General features: G+C 59.4%; 1 protein-coding gene across 1 annotated transcript in view; it reads right to left on the bottom strand.

Moving 5' to 3' along the window:
* The window catches only part of BCL2A1 (BCL2 related protein A1), a 9,010-nt gene extending 8,976 nt beyond the window's left edge, over positions 1-34 (bottom strand). Inside the window, exon 1 of the mRNA XM_008687830.2 lies at positions 25-34. Coding sequence (XP_008686052.2) covers positions 25-32 — 8 coding nt within the window. The 5' untranslated portion in view covers positions 33-34. The remainder of the gene's footprint in view (positions 1-24) is intronic.
* Positions 35-18,104: the final 18,070 nt, after the last annotated feature.

The raw sequence follows: 18,104 nt of genomic DNA, 5'->3' as shown, positions 1-18,104 counted from the left end.
GGGAGCACCTTCTCCGGCCTTCACCTCCCCATGTACCCTGGAACTTCTGACCCACAGAAAACAAACCCTTCCTTGGAATTCTCGAATCATGTCTGAATCAGAAACACGGGCACCAGAACGGCTCAGAGTCACATGCACAGGTCCCTCGTCCCTTGCTCGCCGTGTGCCCCGCGGCTGTGATGAGACCACATGGACACCCTCGGGGGCTAAGTGAGGTGAGCCCAGAGCCAGAGCCTGGAGCAGGGCCTGGGCCGCCTCCACGCCGTCCTCCCCTCGGGCCTGACAATGAGCCCCAGCCCCTCTCAGGGCATCACTCGGTGAGCACGGTGTGAGGTGAGGGCGAGTCTGTGGTTCACAGAGCGCGGGCAGACGCGGACTTGGCGAAGGGCTGGCTAAGAGGAGCGTTGGCAACGCCAGGCCGGACGGCAGGTCTCCCCGGCAGGGCGCTGGCGGCAGGGCGGGAGGTCCACATCCCCGGCCACAGCTACGGAGCCAGCCTTGCTAACAGACGGGACGGGCTGGGAGCCCCGCAGGGGTGAATCCACGCTCTCTCCAGCCACGTATGGAGTGACTTGGATTCCGTCATTCAGTGTCCACGACTACGAACAGGAAACACAATTCGCGTACAAGGTGCGTTTCTGAGCCCGCACACGAGGACCAGAGGGGGAGGGAGCACCCTGGGGTTTGTGGTGGCCCTGGAGACGCCCGTCAGGCCTCCCGCTTCAGGAACGCCACGACAGAGAGCCCTGCGGCTGCGCCCTGAGTCCCCCCCGCCCCCCGCAGTGGGGCCACACTTCCCACCACGGCCCGTCAACGGCTGAGCAAGGCAGCGGCCGCACGGAGACCGGCCTACAGGTCAGCCTCCTTGGGAGGGCAGCTGGGGTTCCATGACTCGCTAGCAGCGCTGGGGACGCTTTCTGACACTGGGCCACAGCTCTCCCTACAGCCCTCCCTCCGCCACCCACGGGGGTCCTCCGTGCTCCCAGCCTCTCCCCCTGCCTCTCCCTGCTCCCAGCGAGTCTCTGAAACACCTGACCCCCCCGATGCTGGAGTCCTGAACTGGCAGGGGGCCCACACGGAACACAGGAGTGCACTGCACACATGCGCTGGGGCCTCTGTCCCCAGGGAGAGTCCTCCCAGGCCCGCTCTGGCGACGTCTGCTTGCCTGTAGGAGCACGGAGACAACAGCAGGCGCCTTCTTGCCTCGGACACCGATGGGCATCAGAAGAACCAGGGATGGGATGTTTTAATCCTCTCCCCAGTGGCGATGAGCCTTCCTGGAGAAATGGTGTAAGCATGTGGCTTCAAAGCTGTAATTGGGCACTCCACAGTCAGGGGACACGGTTCTCTCTTGCTAGGGCCCGAGCCTGCCCCTGGGGGAGGCTATCCTGGATCTGGGAATAAATGAGGGGGACTTCTCTTCACAACTCCCGCCAAGCACATTTAGGCCTCTATCTTCCTGGTCTGGATCCACAATGGTGTTGCTGTAGAAACTCTTAAATATTGTAGTCTGCTGTAATTTATTTCAGAGTTTCCAGTCACTTTTCAAGAATAGGTGGCAGAGAGAAAGACAAAGTCTTTACCAAAAAGAATGATCTCTTTGTATGAAAAGTGCAGTGACTGAAGGGGTGTGTGGTGGGGGGAGGGGGTGTGTGGGACAGGGACACGGGGCCGGCCACGCACAGGTTGTGAGCATGGGGCAGGGGCTCGCGACCGGCCACGGCCCAGGTGTGAACACAAAGGAAGGTGTCCTTTCTCAGTGTCACCACGGCTGGGTCTGCATTCACCACGGGCCAGCGTTCAGGACGTTTCCCCATCCCGAGCTGCTCTGTGCACATAGGGAATTCTGTACGCAATTAGGGCTCCACCCCGATACACTCGGAGGGTGTCAACCCGAGCGGATGGGGTCTGGAACCATCCGTGGACAGTGTTCGGGGCTCGAGATACAAACGTCTGCCCCTAGAGAACTTTCTGTCTAGGAGACACGGTGCCGTATCAGAGGCAGACAAAGAAACTGCAGGGGGGTAATCAGAGGCAGTGTCTGCAGTGTAGCTTCCAGTACGGGGGCCCCTCCTGGAGCCCCTCCTGAGGCCACGCACAATGAGGAGGTGCCGGGAGAGGACAGATGACTTCCTAAATCTGTCCGCGCCACACGTACAGCACCCGTGGCCTGACCAAGGTTTTCCCTGTATGCATCCTGTCCAGAAGCTTCTACTGAAGAAGCAGGAGGCTTGGCCAGGGCTGAGGGAAGTGCCAGTGTTTGAGAAAAACGACCGGAACAGTGTGAGTCGTCTTAATGAACCGCCTGTCCCGTTTGCGCGGTGGGTGAGGCTGCGCTATGGCCAGCATGACCACATTCCTGCACGTGGATGACCTCACACCTACTCGTTGTGTTCACGTGAGTCTGCACATCCGTCCACGGATGGTCCACTTATCTATTACGTTCCACCAAAGCAGCCCCCGAATCTCGGTGGCCTGAGCAACATATTTGCTCCTGGACGTGGGAGGCGGGCAGGGCTCGAGCGCGGGGACTGCTCTCTGCTCCTCGATACCCGGGCTGCAGGCTCGGGCTTGTCCTACGTGGGCTCCCCAGCTCAGATGTCCCACATGGTGGCTCCAGGTCCCAAGAGCAGGTGTTCGGCGACAGATGCAGACCTACGAAGGGCCTTTCCTAACCCAGCCGAGAGCTCAGAGGGCACGGTTTCTACCCTCCGGTACCGGTACCACAAGCCCGCGGCAGTTCACGGAGGGAAAGCACACACCGCTTTTATTGAGAAGATGAGTGTCAGAGAAGCTGCAGCCAGGCCTTATGTAGGCTCTCAGACTGCCGCCGCAGGCCACACACACTCGTACCAGCTGCTCAGTGCGAGCCTCGCACCCCGAGGGGCGGTGGGGCAGAGAGGCCGCTCTAAGGCTGGAGGGACCCGGGACATGCTTGGGAGCCATCCTGCCCAGCTGTGCTCCCACCAGGCTACCGCAGGGCTGAGAACCCTTTGGAGACAAGAGCGCCTGGAGAGGAGCTCCTCTTACCCCCCTCCCGACAGTGGGGAGCTCAGTGGGTCCTTCGTCCCCCTCCTGCTCCAGCACAGTTCAGTGGGGAACGGAGTGGGGGGCCTGAAACTCCCTGGCTGCTGAGCGGCCGGGCGAATCCAAGCTCCAGGACCAGGGTCCCAGGTGTGTGACCTCACAGAGAGGCTGCTGAGGTCAACTTCTCTTTTTCCCAGAGGCGGAACTTGGGTGGGAAACTGCTGGGCTTTTCGGTGCTTCGCAGGAGGCCGCTCAGGGGAACCCCCAGCCCCAGCTTACTCTGGCTGTGGCTGCTTCCCCTTCCAAGGCCGTGGCCAGGGCAGACCGTCCACAGACAGTGGGCTTCAGTGGTGACACCATGGGACACAACGGGGAGTGGGATATGCACGAGAGGATGCCTGCGCGCCCCCTGTCCTCTCCCGCGGTCCACTGGGGCCAAGCCTCAACAGTCAGGACACAACGTAGGCAAGTCCACTCCCGTCGGGAAAAGCCGGTGACCAGTGTGACACGGCTCCTGGTGGGAGCTTGGTTTCCATCCAAGAAGACTAATTTCCAGGAAATCCTAGGAGCAAAATAAGCAGGTGGGATTCCCCCCAAGTCTCCTGCTGTACTTGGGAGCGAGGCCTCAGTGGGTTCGGGAGGGAGACCGTCATTCTGACACAAGCCTGAGAGGCAGGGAGGGAAGAAGGGGTGTCGACAGATGCGGCTTAGTTTTAACTAAGGTTGCAGAGGCCACGGGGGGGATGGAGGAGGAGAGAGGGGGGAAAGCCAGGGGGAAGTTAAAATTATGAATGGTCCCACATGAGACAGAATGCCTGAGTCCCCCCTGGAACGCCGTGCTAGTTTGTCCCTCACGCCTGTACTGCAGCTGCTCACTCCGACCGGCCTCCTTACCCTCTGAATCTCATCTGATACCCGCTGCCCACCCTGTTCACAGCTCAGGACCCTCCAAGGGCTTCCTGTGGCCTAAGACGAGGAGCCCAACTCCTAAAGGGACCTTGTGCTCTGGCTTGACCTCCTTAGTCAACTAACTTCACTGCACTCCAGCCCCTGCCCTGAGCGTGGGGCGCTGTCCTGGCTCCCTGCCTGTGGCTCAGCAACCCCATCTTCAGGGCCCACTGCAGCGAAGCCTCCCGACCCCCCGCCAGGACGAATCCATGCGCGTGCGCCCCCACCGGCCGTGCACAACAGCGTGTCTCCCGGCAGGTCTCCTACAGCGGCGTGTGTGCCTGTGCTGGGCTCTGGGCGGGCAGCTCCCCCAGGAAAAGGGCTGTCCCGCTCACCGGGGATCCTTCCAGAGGGCGCCCGCAGTGCCGGGCGCACGCGGCGCACCCTGGATGCTGACTGGGCTCTGCTCCTACCTTTGCACTGCCGAGTATTTGACAAATGACCTGGATCACAATCGGACTGAGTGTGTGGCTGAAGCTAGATTAGTTCCTCTGTACACCTTTACTCAGCAACACGAGAAAGCACATTGTTCTTTTCTTTCCCCAAATGTCAGCTTGGGGGAAGTACAAGAGAAAAGCCTATTTGAATGGGACCTTCAAGTGATTTTGGCAGAAGGGCTCGGACTTTCCCTGCCCTACACGGAATGGCAGGACCTACAGCACAGATGAAGGAAGCAGAAGTGTGTGCGGTGATAGCGAACGAAACCGGGCCCCCTTCCCCCTCCCCCGTGAGGGCGGCTCTCCGTGGCAAGGATTCAGAATGCCCCAAAGAGCAAAGTACAGCCAGCCAGCAGCCGCTCACTTGGCGGGATGCCCCACAGACCTCACAGCGCACCTGCTACAGGCCTTGCCCCACGCTGCGTCCAGGGGCCTGTGTCGGGAGCGCCGAGCTCACCGTGTAACGGAGCCTCACAAACCACCAGGAACTTCAGCTGTTGGACGCCAGGAACCATAGGCCACTCGGCCGGGCTGGGGGCCGGGGCTCAGAGAGGAGGCTCCTGCCGGCCCAGCGCACCCACCTGAACACACCCAGGTGGGAGCACGGAGATGCTTTCCGGCAAAGCTGAATCCCAAACTCAAAGCCACGAGGAGAGAAGACCACACTGGGGCTCGCCGCAGCTGGGGAACTCTGAGTGCACTGAGAAGGAAGAGGGAGCCTGGGAGGGTTTAGGCGGGAGAGTGACGTGGTCAGATCCGCACTCTGGGAAGGTGAGCCGGACAGGACCCCCTCTACAGGACCAACGACGGAGGACACAGGGATAACAAAGATTTTTAATCAATGTTATTGAGTTATAATTTCCAAATATAAAAATCCATCCACTTAAAGGGCCCACTTCACGCATTCAGACAAGTGTCTGAACACCCCTGTCAACGTATGAAGCATTTCGAGCACCCCAAAACGTTTCTGCGTGCCCCTTTCTCTCAGTCCCATCACCCTCCCAGCCACAGGCAACGGTCTACTGGACAAAGGATTCATGTTTCCTAAAATCATCAACAGGAAACCAACCACGCACACTCTTGTCCCTTCCGTTGCTCCGCTCAGTGGTCTCGAGTCTCGTGTGCTGCTGAGCAGATGGACACGTGGCTCCTTTTGTTGCCAAGCAGCTCTCCCGTTGCTGGATATACCACGATGTGTCGTCCAGTCTCCTCCTGACAGCTTCTGGCCGTTACGAGTGAAGCTGCGAGAAACTTTCCCATACAGATTTCTTTAGTGAACCTACGTGCCCATTCCTCCTAGGAAGACATCTGGGAGTAGGACTGTGGGTCCTATGAGAAGTGGCTTATTTTGTTTTTTTTATTTTTTTTAAGAAGAAGCTCCACTTCATCAGAAACCGCCACAGTGAGGGGCGCCTGGGTGCCTCAGTCATTAAGTGTCTGCTTTCGGCTCAGGTCATGATCTCAGGGTCCTGGGATCGAGTCCCACGTCGGACTCCCTGCTCAGTGGGGAGCCTGCTTCTCCCTCTGCCTCTGCCCCTGCTTGTGCTCACTGTCTGTCTCTGACAAATAAATAAACCTAAAAAAAAGGAAAGAAGAAGAAACTGATCCAGCGTTTTCCGAAGCGACTGCGCCGCAGTCCCTGAGGCCCGGGCCTCCCGCCTCCTTGCCGGCATTTGGTGTGGCTCGTCTTTTTCACGTTACCATCTCGGTGGCTGTGGAGTGACGTCTCATTGTGGTTTCAATGTGTGCCTTCACGACTAATAACACTGAGCGCCTCTTTGTCTGTTCGTTGGCCATTTGTGTATCTTCTTTCCGTGAAGCATCCGTTCAAAGCTTGTGTCCATTTCCTAAAAACTCGAGTTATTCTTTTTACCGAGTTGAGCCGTTCTTTATGGGTTCTGGAAACTCACAGCAGCGTGTGAGGCCCAGCTGACGCGGCCTGAGCCAGGGTCACAGAGGGGCCGATGAGGGGCAGCCTTGCAGGATTGGCTGGAGGACAGGGGCCCATCGGTGGCTCAGAAGGGGCGACGGGGAAAACTAGAAGAGCACATGTGCCCATTCGAGGCCTGAAGAGTCTGTGACGGTGAGGCTCGGACAAGAAGCTGTCCCCGCCGTCCCAGGTCACATTCACTGCACAATCAACTCCCCCCAAAGCCGGCGCAATGCTCTGCTCGTCACTCAGCCGCACGCCCACCGCTTTAGGGCATGCGGGGCAGACCGGTGAGCCGATTCTGCGTCCATGCCAGGTCCGCGGTCAGCTGGGACAGCTCTGCTCCCCTCGTCTCTCTCTGGGGGGACAGTGGCCTAGGTCAGCCTCCTCCTGGCAAGGCTGAAGCACAAGGGTGTGAGCCCAACACGGAAACTCGCCTCAAGCCCCCCAGTGGGAGGGGAGTGAGTATCTGCCTAATAATCCAGACTGCGATGCCCGCTATGCGGAGAGCCTCCCTGGGTAAAGAAAGGGTGGATCTTTCCTGACCTGGTTTTGTAGAATCATGTTTTCTTCTGTCGGCCAGCACTTTCCCTCCTTTCTGAGAAATCTTCCACCCCGCAGCCCCAATCGCATGGTTCCATCTGGAGGTACGAGGTCTGCCACGAACCCTCCTGACCCCTGAATTCAGCTGACAGATCTAGGGGTTGGCCTCTGACCTTAGCAGAGCCAACTAGAGCCCCGCCGCCCCCGGGCTTGAAGTCTTGAGACACTGAGGATGATGGAGCCCTCGCCAGCACGCAGGGTCTGGAGACAGCGTCCCAGGGCTGCAGGGGCTGCGTCGCTTTGGAGAGGAAGTGGGCAAAAATGAAGGAAACCCACACGCGGAGAGAGGGTCCTCGTTGCCCGGAAGCCCATGGGTGCAGCTGCTCCATCCCGTGCGTAGGTGCCTAAGACGCCTCCGAGGCTTCTCACACACTCTTCTCAAAGTTAGATCTTGTGGCTCCTGACTAACGGGCTTCAAGCAAACGTGTCTCCCCATCACGGTGCCATCAGGAGAGCTCAGGCGTTGGCTTTACCGAGAACATTCTCGAGAGAAGTCAGGAGACAAGTTCCCTGAGAAAGAGACGTGGTTTGCGCAGTAGAGCACGGTGAGTGCTGCTGGCCCGAGCTGGACGCGCAGCGGGCGTTTCTCCCTCCCCTGCGTGGGGTGGTCATCCCCTGACCTCTGTTGTTCTGGGCGAGGGGACTGCACGTTCCGGGGGAACAAGTCCACGTGGTCCGGGCAGGACCGTCTTGGCAGCCCCTGCCCAGCAAAGCCACTGGGTCCTTCCCGGCCTGCCCCACACAGCTCCCGAGGTCATCCGCACAATCGCCAGACCAGCAAACTCCGCCCTCACCTGGATCCTTCCCACCCACAAGATGAACGTCTGGGAATTCCTTTCATCTCAAAAAACAAGAAAAGAAAAAAAAAAAAAAAAAACTACGTCCCCTTGACGCCCACCTACCCGTATTCACCTCCACATTTTTCTGCTCCTCCAAAGACTTTTCTATACTTTCTGTCCCCATTCCTTCCCACCCCACTTTCCCTTGAACCCACTCCAATTAGTTTATCCTCACCGCTCCACCAAAACTGTCCTTGTCCAGACATGACCTTCTGAACTCCAGCCAGTGGGGAGGTGGGGGACGTCAGAGAAACTTCCGGACTCTGTCTCTGACTCCCGCCCCTGCAGATATGGCAGGTGTGCCCGTGGTTGATCTAAACGTGCGGAACGTGTGTGTATCTCCAGCATGCCCTTCCCTGAGCCCTAGACTCGTAGGGCCACCTGCCTGCCTGGCCTCTGCAGCCAGATATGGAACGGGCATCTCAGACTTAACACGTCCAAACTGAACTTTCTATTTCCCAAGTGCCCCCCCCCTCCCCCAGTGTCCCCATCTCAGGAAATGGCAGCACCCTCCACCAAGCCCAGAGCCAGGGGCCATGCCTGTCCTCTCTGTTTCTCGATTACTCCACGTCCACCCAACGGCATGTCCGGACCACTCTGCCTCCAAGCCGTGTCCCCAACCCGACCGCTTCTCTCCGAGCCCCACACCCGTCACCTGCTGCCTGAAAATGCACGGCCCCCCAACTCAGCTTCTCAGGACCGCCAGTCCCCTCCACTTACTCTGCCCACACCCTGCTCACTGCTGTCACCCGAACACCGGCCGTGGCAGGCCACCTGAGTCCCTTGCAGGGGCTTGGCCGGGCGGGCGAGGAGCGAGACCAAGGGGGTCCTCCAACAGCGTTCCAAGTCCATTAAAACCACAGCAGCTGCCATGGCGTGGAAGAGGCGCCACTCCCGAGGGACGTTGCGGCTGTGGCGCCTGAATCCCACCCGCGCCACGCCACGTGCCACAGCGCCCAGAAAGCTGGGCTCCCTCCTGGACACTCGAGAAGGTAGTGCTCTCCGGGGACAGTCGGCACCGGAACGTCTCTAGGAGAGTCTGCAGGCCTGGCGGAGGGCGGAGAAGCTACTCAGGGAGGGCGGGCCCGGCCTCTGTGGCAGTGGAGGGGACCTCGCCGTGCTTTCCCGCTGAGCCCCGCGGCAGAGGGGAGCGGCTCCTGCCCTCACGCTTTCCAGCCGGGATGAGGTTCGCACTGCGGCCTGGCCCGCCTCATTTACCTGCTTTACAAACCCTCGGAGTCAACAGTAGATGAAATAATCATCGGGGCCTGTGAGTTAGAACAAGAGTTCCTGACCAAGGCCGGGCCTGCGGGTTTCCCGGGATGAGCCACACGTCCGGGAGCCTGCCGTGGACTCTGCAGCAGACAGACTCACACTGGAACCGGCTTTGACGCGGGTTTTGGTGCAGGAAGTCCACTCGACTTTTGTGTGTATGTAGGTGAGATGAAGCGGACAGCACGTGACATTTACCATCTGACCATTTGTAACTGTGCAGCTCGCCGCGTTGAGCTCACTCACACTGCTGGGCATCCACCCCCACCATCCACCTCCAGAATGTTCTCATCCTCCTGGACAGGAACCCCGGGCCGCACAGGGAGATCTCCCCCCGCACCCCTTGCGCCCCCCTGCCGCCCCCAGGCCCTGGCCACCAGCACGGTACTTCCTGTCCCCATGACCGGGACTGCCCCTAATACCCCTCCTGTAAGTGGAACCATGGTGGGTCTCACCCAGCGCACCATCCTCAAGCTCCATCCTGTCACCCGGGTCAGAATCTCTTTCCTTTTTAAGGCTAAACAAGAATTCATCATGTGCACAGGCCACATTTCCTTTACCCACTCGCTGGTCAACGGACGTTGGGCTTGCCTCCACCTGCTGGCCGCCGCGAATAGAGCCGCCGTGAACTTGAGTGTGCGAGTCCCTGCTCTCCTCCTGCACACGCACGCCAGAGCGGAGCGGCTGGGTCACACCCAGCTGACTTTGAGAAGAACACCCCGCTGCAAGGGACGACGCTCTGGACAGGAGGGAGGAAGAGCGGACAGCCGGTAAGGTCTCACCCCAGCAAATAATCGGAGACGTGCTTGCACCTTGCTGACTCCTCCCCGTGCACTCACACACACACTCACTCCCATGCACAGTTGCACGCTCACCCGCGCACACGCCCGCAGAACACACTCACGCTCACACACACGCACACACATACACTCGCGCACGCACAGCTACCGTACATGTGCTGGAAGCCAGGCCCTGCCTCCACTGTGACAGGAAAACCCCCGTGACAGGCGCCTCCGAGGGCGCCCGCGCGTCCTGGTGCCGCCCGGGGCAGGAGCACACAGCAGGCAAATGCCAGATTGTCTGGAAGCTCTGGGAGCGGAGGTGTGGGCTGTGTGGGCCTTTCACAGCTCTCTGAGTTTTGGTGACTTTTCTGTAACCGTTGTATCAACGACCTTGGTTGTGAGGGGGAGACCCCAGCGCATCTGATGGCCCCTCACACCGAGAAGGAGGTTCCCGACGACCGCGGGGCAGACGCCCACCTCAGTCAGGGCCTGGCTCCGCTCGCCCCCTTCACGCGAGGGCCCGAGCCCGGAGCTGCCTCCTGCCGCTGGCTCTGCTCACGGCCCAGGACACTTGGAAGGCCACACACCCGGGACGTAGAGCACACGCGGACGTGGTAGCTTGCGGGACGATGTGGGCAGGGCTGGCCTGGCGGTCTCAGTCCCCGGAGAGGGTCCTCGCTTTACCCCACATGTCTCCCAGCCCCTCAAGACGCACTGCCATCAGGCTGTAGGCCCCGCCTGCGTCCCTCGCTCTGCCTGCGTCACCTGCAGCCACACCAGGAAGAGGTCCCCGCGTGGAGGGGAAGTCCCTGCGCCCTGGCCTGAGTCAGGACTCTCCTCCGTGTCGGCAGTGACCGGATCTTTAAAGGACACCAGATTTCCACGCTTCACAAAGCCACCGTCTTTGTGGTTCCTCCCCTTCGGTGGAGACTGCAGCTGACGCTTGGGGACCAGGCTGGAGCGCACCCCAGCTCCCAGCAGGGATACGGCGCGGCAGATGGAGAGGCCCCAGGGCTGGAGAACACGTTCCGTGACCCGGACGCGGGTCCTGGCTCCCACTGACTTCGCGCCCTCTGCCTTTGGGAATTTCCCGTAGGCTTGACCATCATGATACCCGCCGTTCTCAACGGTGGCCCCACACGCGGGCGTCTTGCAAAGTGGACAGCTCCTTGTCACTGCAAGCTGCTTCCCCACGCTCTGAGGGCTTCGGGATCGTTCCCCCTTCTCAGCCGGCTGCGCTGCCGCGCTCAGGGCTCCTCACGGCCCACGGCGGAAGAGTCCGGGCCCTGGGAGATCCGCGGCCCAGTTTCCAGCCAGGCTCAAAATCAGGCTTCCTGGACCCATTTTCCTGTCCGGGCCTCCACCTTTCCACCTGTAACCTAAAAAAAAAATGGACCAGGGGCGCCTGGGGGGCTCAGTCAGTTGAGCGACCGCCTTCGGCTCAGGCCATGATCCCAGGACCCGGCCCGGCCCTCCGCTCAGCAGGGAGCCTGCTGCTCCCTCTGCTTCTGTTTGTGCTCTCTCACGATCGCTCACTCCCTCTCTCAAGTAAAGAAATAAATAAAAATCTAAAAAAATGGACCAGAGTGTTTCTACATTTTCTCCCACTCCCCAAATTCTTTGATCCTCATCTGAGATCTTCGCAGGGCTCACTAGTCTCCTGAAATAAACGAGGGCTGCTTCCCTAGCAAGAGGAGCGCGGCTGCGAGGACGACGGAGCCAGACGAGCAAATGGAGGCCGCGACGGGACGAGGGGCACGGGGCCGGCCACGCCGCCCCATCTTGCACGTACTAAAATTCTTCTGTGGTAAAAACGGTTTCGTTTTAAGAATAGAAGCTCCAAGAGTGCCTGGGGGCTCAGAGAAGCGCCTGCCTTCGGCTCAGGTCACGATCCCGGGGTCCTGAGATCGAGTCCCGTTTTGGGCTCCCTGCTCAGCGGGGGTCTGCTTCTCCCTCTGCTGCTCCCCCTGCTTGTGCTCTCTCGCCCTCTCAAATATAAATAGAATCTTTAAAAAAATGAAATAAAAAACAAAAAGACCAGAAAGTGTGTTCGTGACCTTGTTTCCAGGGCCCTTGAGAAGCAGCCGTTCTAATAAAGGTGACTTCCGAAGGAAACTCCCCTCCTCTGTCACCCTTGAAGCCCCCACCTCCACCCGGGGGCCTCAGACGGCTTTACCGGCCCCACCGCTCCGGCATTAGATGAGCTCGGAAGGACGGGGGTTCCCAGAATCTTCTATTCCCACTTCCCATTTCTCAAGTCATTTGAGCTAACACATATGTGAGGAGAAATGTCACAGGGCAAAACTCAAACTCTCAGGGCTTGAAGGGGGGAAAGCCCCGTTCCCGGAGCTGAGCCCCTGTTTCGGGACCGTGGTCCAGGTATGGAGGAGTGAGTGGTCAGAGGGGCATCCCCCTATCTCATGATGGACTGTGGTCCTCTAGCCCTCTGGACGCACTGAGGAAGTGCAGTGGTTTGGAGGCTCGCCGGGGAGCTGCTCGCAATGCAGGCCCACCTGCCCAGGGTGCCCTCAGCCAGAGGGACCTTGGGGCCAACTGGATGGACACAGGCGCAGCTCTCCAGGGGAGATGCCTGACCGCTTCTCCAGGAGTAGAGGGGCTGACAGGGTTACAGGGACTCAGACTCACCCCCAAACAGAGCGGGGCATCCCAGCCCCCCACCCTCTCTGGCCCTGTCCCCTCCCCCTCCCGCCAGCCCAGCCAGGGCGGCAAGGCCCAGCCCTCCGGCGCCTGCCCACACCGGTGACCATGCATCTACCCTGAGGGGCTGACCAGGTCTTCACAGCCGGCACAGGGGCCCCAGGAGGGCCACCTCCCAACCACATGACTGCTGGCGGGCTGCCTGGCCTTCCCAGGCTCTCCAGATGGCTCGCGCGGGCAGAAAGGCCTCTGGGGTCCGTGGCAGCCAAAGTGCCAGCTCGGGTTTTATCACATTTCCCCAACTGTGTGTCTGAAGCAAAACAGCGAAGCACTCCGGCCTGAAGATGGGGGTTTTTAACCGGCCCAGGAAGAGGGCACCCGTCCCCGGAGAAGGACCGCATGCCTACCGCGAGCCTCGCGCCTCACACAGGGACTTGCACAGAGCCGGGTGCTGGTGGCAGAGAAAATCAGACCAGCCCCGGCCCCGGGGAGTCCCCAGGCTGGAATAAGCAGCAACGGGACAGACAGAGAAGCCGTCGTGAAACAACACAGACAGCAGGACGCATCCAGGAGGAACCTAAGGTGGTAGGAGGCCGTTTGAGGGGAAAACGCGTATTTACAGAACATCTCCTCTGTGCCAGGAATTGTGCTGCAAACCTCACCTCACCCGAAACTCCGTGTCACGGAGGAGGAGTCTGCCGCCCAGGACGCGACGGGTCACACACCACACAGCAGAGCCGGGATTAAACTCCAGGACTGTCTCACTCCCAAACACATCCAGGAGATGCTGCTTGGACATCTTTACAGTTCCCACGTGGACAGCAGCCAACGCAAGCATGTGTTAGGTCTGTTCTGTTCACGGTGACGCACAGGCGGGGTATCAGTGTCGCTGACCTGGGGTCGCTGGGGTCACTGGGGCTCCAGCACCTGGGCTGGCCAGCAGTCACACCAGGAAAACACCCAGAGCCTCCTCAGAGTGCCACCTAGTGCTCCCGCGTGGGATGGCAGCCGAGGCAGGAAGCACAGCCAGGAGCCCTTCCTCCCAGGGCCGCGGTCAGGGTGGCTGCTGCTGCAGTGGCCAGCACCCACGTGGCCCGGGGGGGCTCCACACTCTGCCAGCTGAGTGCCTGCATCTGCTGTGTGTGCGGCCCACGACCTTCGCACCCGAGGGAATTCCTGGTCTGGGACAGCCTCTCCCGAAGCACCGGTGTCCAGCAGGGAATCCGTGGCCCTCTAGTCGTGCACCGCAGTGAGGGGGAGAGCCGTGATGCTGTGCGCCGCGTGCTGACAGAGGGAACGCAGGGTGCGCTGGAAAGCCTCTGACATGCCAGCCTGTGCAGGAATTGACCAGGAGAGACCATCTGGCAGAGAGCTGGGCTGGGGGTGCAGAACCGGTGCTGGGGGGCTGCAGTGTAGAGCCCAGCAGCCAGAGAAACCGAGGCAGGAGGTGGGCAGAGGCCAGATCGTAAAGGGTCTCATGCCACGCATCAAGAGGAGACCTTACCCGTGGACGGGGGGCTTGAAGCAAGGTGCCTGTCAGATCTGCATTCTAGAAAGAACGTTCCAGGAACAGGGGGGAGTGTGGACGGGAGAAGACCGGCAGTGATGGAAGCTGGTGAGGATGCTTTTGTGGCCCAGGAAGACAGGTCCGGGACCTAAGCCCAGGCAGAGATCACAGGGATGGAGAGGAGAAGGTGGACAAGAGGAGTCAGGAAGCAGAACCACAGCGGTCCGTGGCAAGGGCCTGAGGACATTGGAGGGCCACACGGGTCAGGACACGCGCGCTGCGGCAGGTTTGGTGGGGAGGATGAGCTCTGCCTGGGGCACAGTGAGGGGGGCAGGTGGACCAGACACTCGAGGGGGTGGTCCAGCGGGTCTGCAGCTCAGGAGAGACATTGCAGCTGGACATCAGGACACAAAGATTTGGGGTCATTAACGTACTTATAACTCCTGGAAGACGCCGCAGTCACCCAGAAAGAAGGGGGCGTGTGGGACTAGATAGGAGGAAGGGGCAATACTCGGGGGAGCCCTGACACGGTCTGTGAGCTGGCTGGAGTAGACCCCATGCACACGACTAAGGAGGAGGGCCAAGGAGGAAGGAAACCCAGGTACGCGTGAAGTCACACTCCCGAGGGCACCTGGGGGCTTTCCAAAGGACACCCAGACACCGCTCCAGCAGAATCCCGGGTTCATGCACCCTCTTCAGGAAGGTTCTCCTTCCCCTCCTGCCTGCACCCCTGGCCCCAACATGGCGGTGCGTTTCCCCCAGGGCATGCAAACCCCCCAGCGTTAGCAAAGCCCCACTCACAGTGTTGGGGTCTCTGCCGAGAACATGCTGGGAAGAAATCAGGTAACCGGTCCATAAACTGTTCAAGCAATCCTGATGACAGGGGCGCCTGGGTGGCTCAGTCGGTGAAGTGTCTGTGTTCGGCTCGGGTCATGATGCTAGGGTCCCCGGATCGAGTCCCGCGTCGGGCTCCCAGCTCAGCGGGGAGCCTGCTTCTCCCTCCCCCTGCCACCCCCCCGCTCGTGCTCATGTACACAGTCTCTCTGTCAAAATAAATAAATAAAATCCTTAAATAAAAGCAATTCTGATGACAGATCACCATGTGATTTTGGCAGATGACTAACTGAATGGCATTTACATACCTAAAATCCTCTCCTTCCTACCTCCTTAAATAATAACGAAATGTTTCTCAGTGCTGACAGTCATAAAGACATAAACTAAACGGCAAACTGGTGCAGAAGCCTCGCAGAAAGAAATATTCATCCGCGGATATAGAAACAAAGAGATGAAAGTTTTTAAAGCCGTATTTAATGAAGAGATGCATTTCCAACGGGAGTGTACACTTTTACGCAGACCCACAACTCGCTCGTGCTAGTCTGTGTGCTAGGAATCGTAACGACACTTTTACGCAGACCCACAACTCGCTCGTGCTAGTCTGTGTGCTAGGAATCGTAATGACACTTTTATACAGACCCACAACTTGCTCGCGCTAGTGTATGTACTAGGAATCGTAATGACACTTTTACGCAGACCCACAACACGCTCGTGCTAGTCTGTGTGTTAGGAATCGTAACGACACTTTTACACAGACCCACAACACGCTCGTGCTAGTCTGTGTGCTAGGAATCGTAACGACACTTTTACACAGACCCACAACACGCTCGTGCTAGTTTGTGTGCTAGGAATCGTAACGACAACATCCAAAAGAAGTCTTTGACACTTTGAGTCTCATGAGAAATTCGAACGTTGAGCATCTCCGTTTTTCCTGCTGCTCTCAGCTGGAGGGTCTCGGGCAGAAGCCAGGCCGGGAGCAAGGGCCGTCCACGCGAAGCGCACAGGCAGGCAGGCGAGTGGCCCGGAACAGGGCCCCGGGCAGGAGGAGGTCAAGCAGAGCAGCGTGGTGAGGCACCGGGGTTCAGATGGAGCACGAGAAACAGGCTAAGCGTGTGGCACCCCCAGAGGAGAAACATCCCCCCGGGAACTGAATCAGACGTGTGGACGTTTGCCACGGTGCAAGTGGAGACAATCCCAGAATGCTGAGGGTTGGACCAGCTCCCCACCTCTGCCCCCATTTCACAGAAGGGGAAGCTGAGGCCCGGAGAGGCAGACGCAAGCTGGAGACAGACACCCCCGTGTCCCGCCTCAGAGGCACCGCTCCGAACAGGGCTGCCATCTCCTGCCTGGCTTTAAACCCGCCTGACCGATGAGGGAGGAGATACAGTGCGGTCTGTGAGCGGTCAGCAACAGCCCTGGCATGTTGGACACACCGGCCTGGTTCGCTCCAGCTCAGCCAGCAGCTCAGGGTGACCCGGGCAAGGTGTTCCTCCTCTCGGCCTCTGGGCTTGCTCAGTGGGAAGTGGTGATCCGCTAGACCCACAGCCTGCAGGCACTCGGTCTCTACAGAGGTGCCCTGGGGACCCCACGGGGATGGGGGCAGCTAAGGGATGGAGCTCTCTGCTTCCCCCAACACCCCACCTCCTTCAAGCACCTCTGCTTGGACGGGCCTCATGGGGTGGGTTCCATGAAAGAGTTCATTTGAAAAAAGTGTTTTGTTGGCTTAAAAAAATAAATAAGTAAAGCCCGCTATGGAACTTAGTGACCTGTCAGGCCTTCCTGTTCTGCTGTGTTACGCTCCTCTTGCAGGAATCGTTCATTGAGTTCACGAAGCCTTTCCTGAACACATACTACACAACCACAGTCCCTACAAATATAAAGAGAACCGCAACGTGTCCCTCTCCTCAGTGGGCCCAAAACCTGGCAAGGCAGACGGTATGAGAAGGGATGATTAGACAGGTCACCAGGTGGGGAAGGATTTTAAAGAGGAGGCGGCATTTGAGCTGGGCTTTGCAGACCGTATAGGAGTTCGAGCTCCACATCCAGTGAGGATGCGCTAAGTGACTGAGACCGGTCCTTCCGTCGGCGCCAGCCAGCACACCAGCTCGGCGGCAGCAGAGAGGGCAGAAGGTGTAAACACGACTGGGCCCAGAGACAAGACAGGGAGGCAAGCGGGGAGTCTAAGCATTTGGGGCTGTCTCTCCCCCGGCCGCGTTTACTGATTCCGTGCGGGACAGCCGAGAGGCGCGGACGGATGGTGCTGCACACCCAGCATGTGAGGCTGGGCCCCAGGAGCTCCCAGTCGGTTCAGTATTTTTAAAGTTATTCAGCGTATTCTCCAAAAGAACATAATAAAAACAGCCATCATGGGATCAAGTCAATAATGCAGAAAAACTTTGGATAAAATGCAATATCCAGTCTGGATTTTTTAAAAAATAAATCAAGGGGGCGCCAGGGTGGCTCAGTTACGCGTCCGATTCTGGATTTCGGCGCAGGGCATGATCTCAGGGTCGTGGGATCGAGCCCCGAGACGGGGAGCCTGCTTGCGACTCTCTCCCTCCTCTCCCTCTGCTCCTTCCCAACAATAAAAAAAATGCTTAAAGAAAGCACACGAATAACAGAAGAGAACTTCCCGATCTAATACACCGCGACGCGGGGCCCGCACGCCGACAACAGCCGACTCTAGTCCGGGCCACGCCCCCTTCGCTGCCCGGCCCGAGGCTCCGGAAGAGGCGCATCGCCACGTCCTGGCCTCGCCACGCCGCCAGCCATCCCCGCTCCCCACCCCGTGCCCCAGCCCACCGCACGCCACCCTGTGCCCGGCAAGTCAGAGCGCGCTGATGCCGCGTACAGGGGTTCCTCAAACACCCGCTACGGCCCGGCTCCACGCGTCCGCTGCGTCGTTCCCGAGGCCGAGCCAAGGATGGCGAAAGAAGGAAGCCGTGATGGTGATTTATGATTGGGTGAGGCGAGCTCTTGGGTGGGGCACGTTCCAGCTGCTCCGAAAATGAAAAGGCCAGACTGTTCCAAAGAGTTGACCAGGTGGGCCCAGGGACGGCGGGGTCAAGAGGCGCGGCAAGTCACAGGCGAGGTGCCGGGGGCTTCCTCCAGGCCCCCTCCCCACCTCCCCTGCACCTCGGTCCCTCAGCAGACTTCCTGGACTGGCGCAGCATCTTGGAAAACCTCCTCTCCCATCATGAGATGAGTAACACCCTTCCAGTTAGCTGGCAGGCGAGCACACACCTGGGCGCAGGAGCCGTGCTGGGT

This window comes from Ursus maritimus, unplaced genomic scaffold, assembly GCF_017311325.1.
Source record: "Ursus maritimus isolate PB19 unplaced genomic scaffold, ASM1731132v1 scaffold_27, whole genome shotgun sequence".
NCBI lineage: Eukaryota > Metazoa > Chordata > Mammalia > Carnivora > Ursidae > Ursus > Ursus maritimus.
This window is presented reverse-complemented; position numbering and strand designations above follow the sequence as displayed.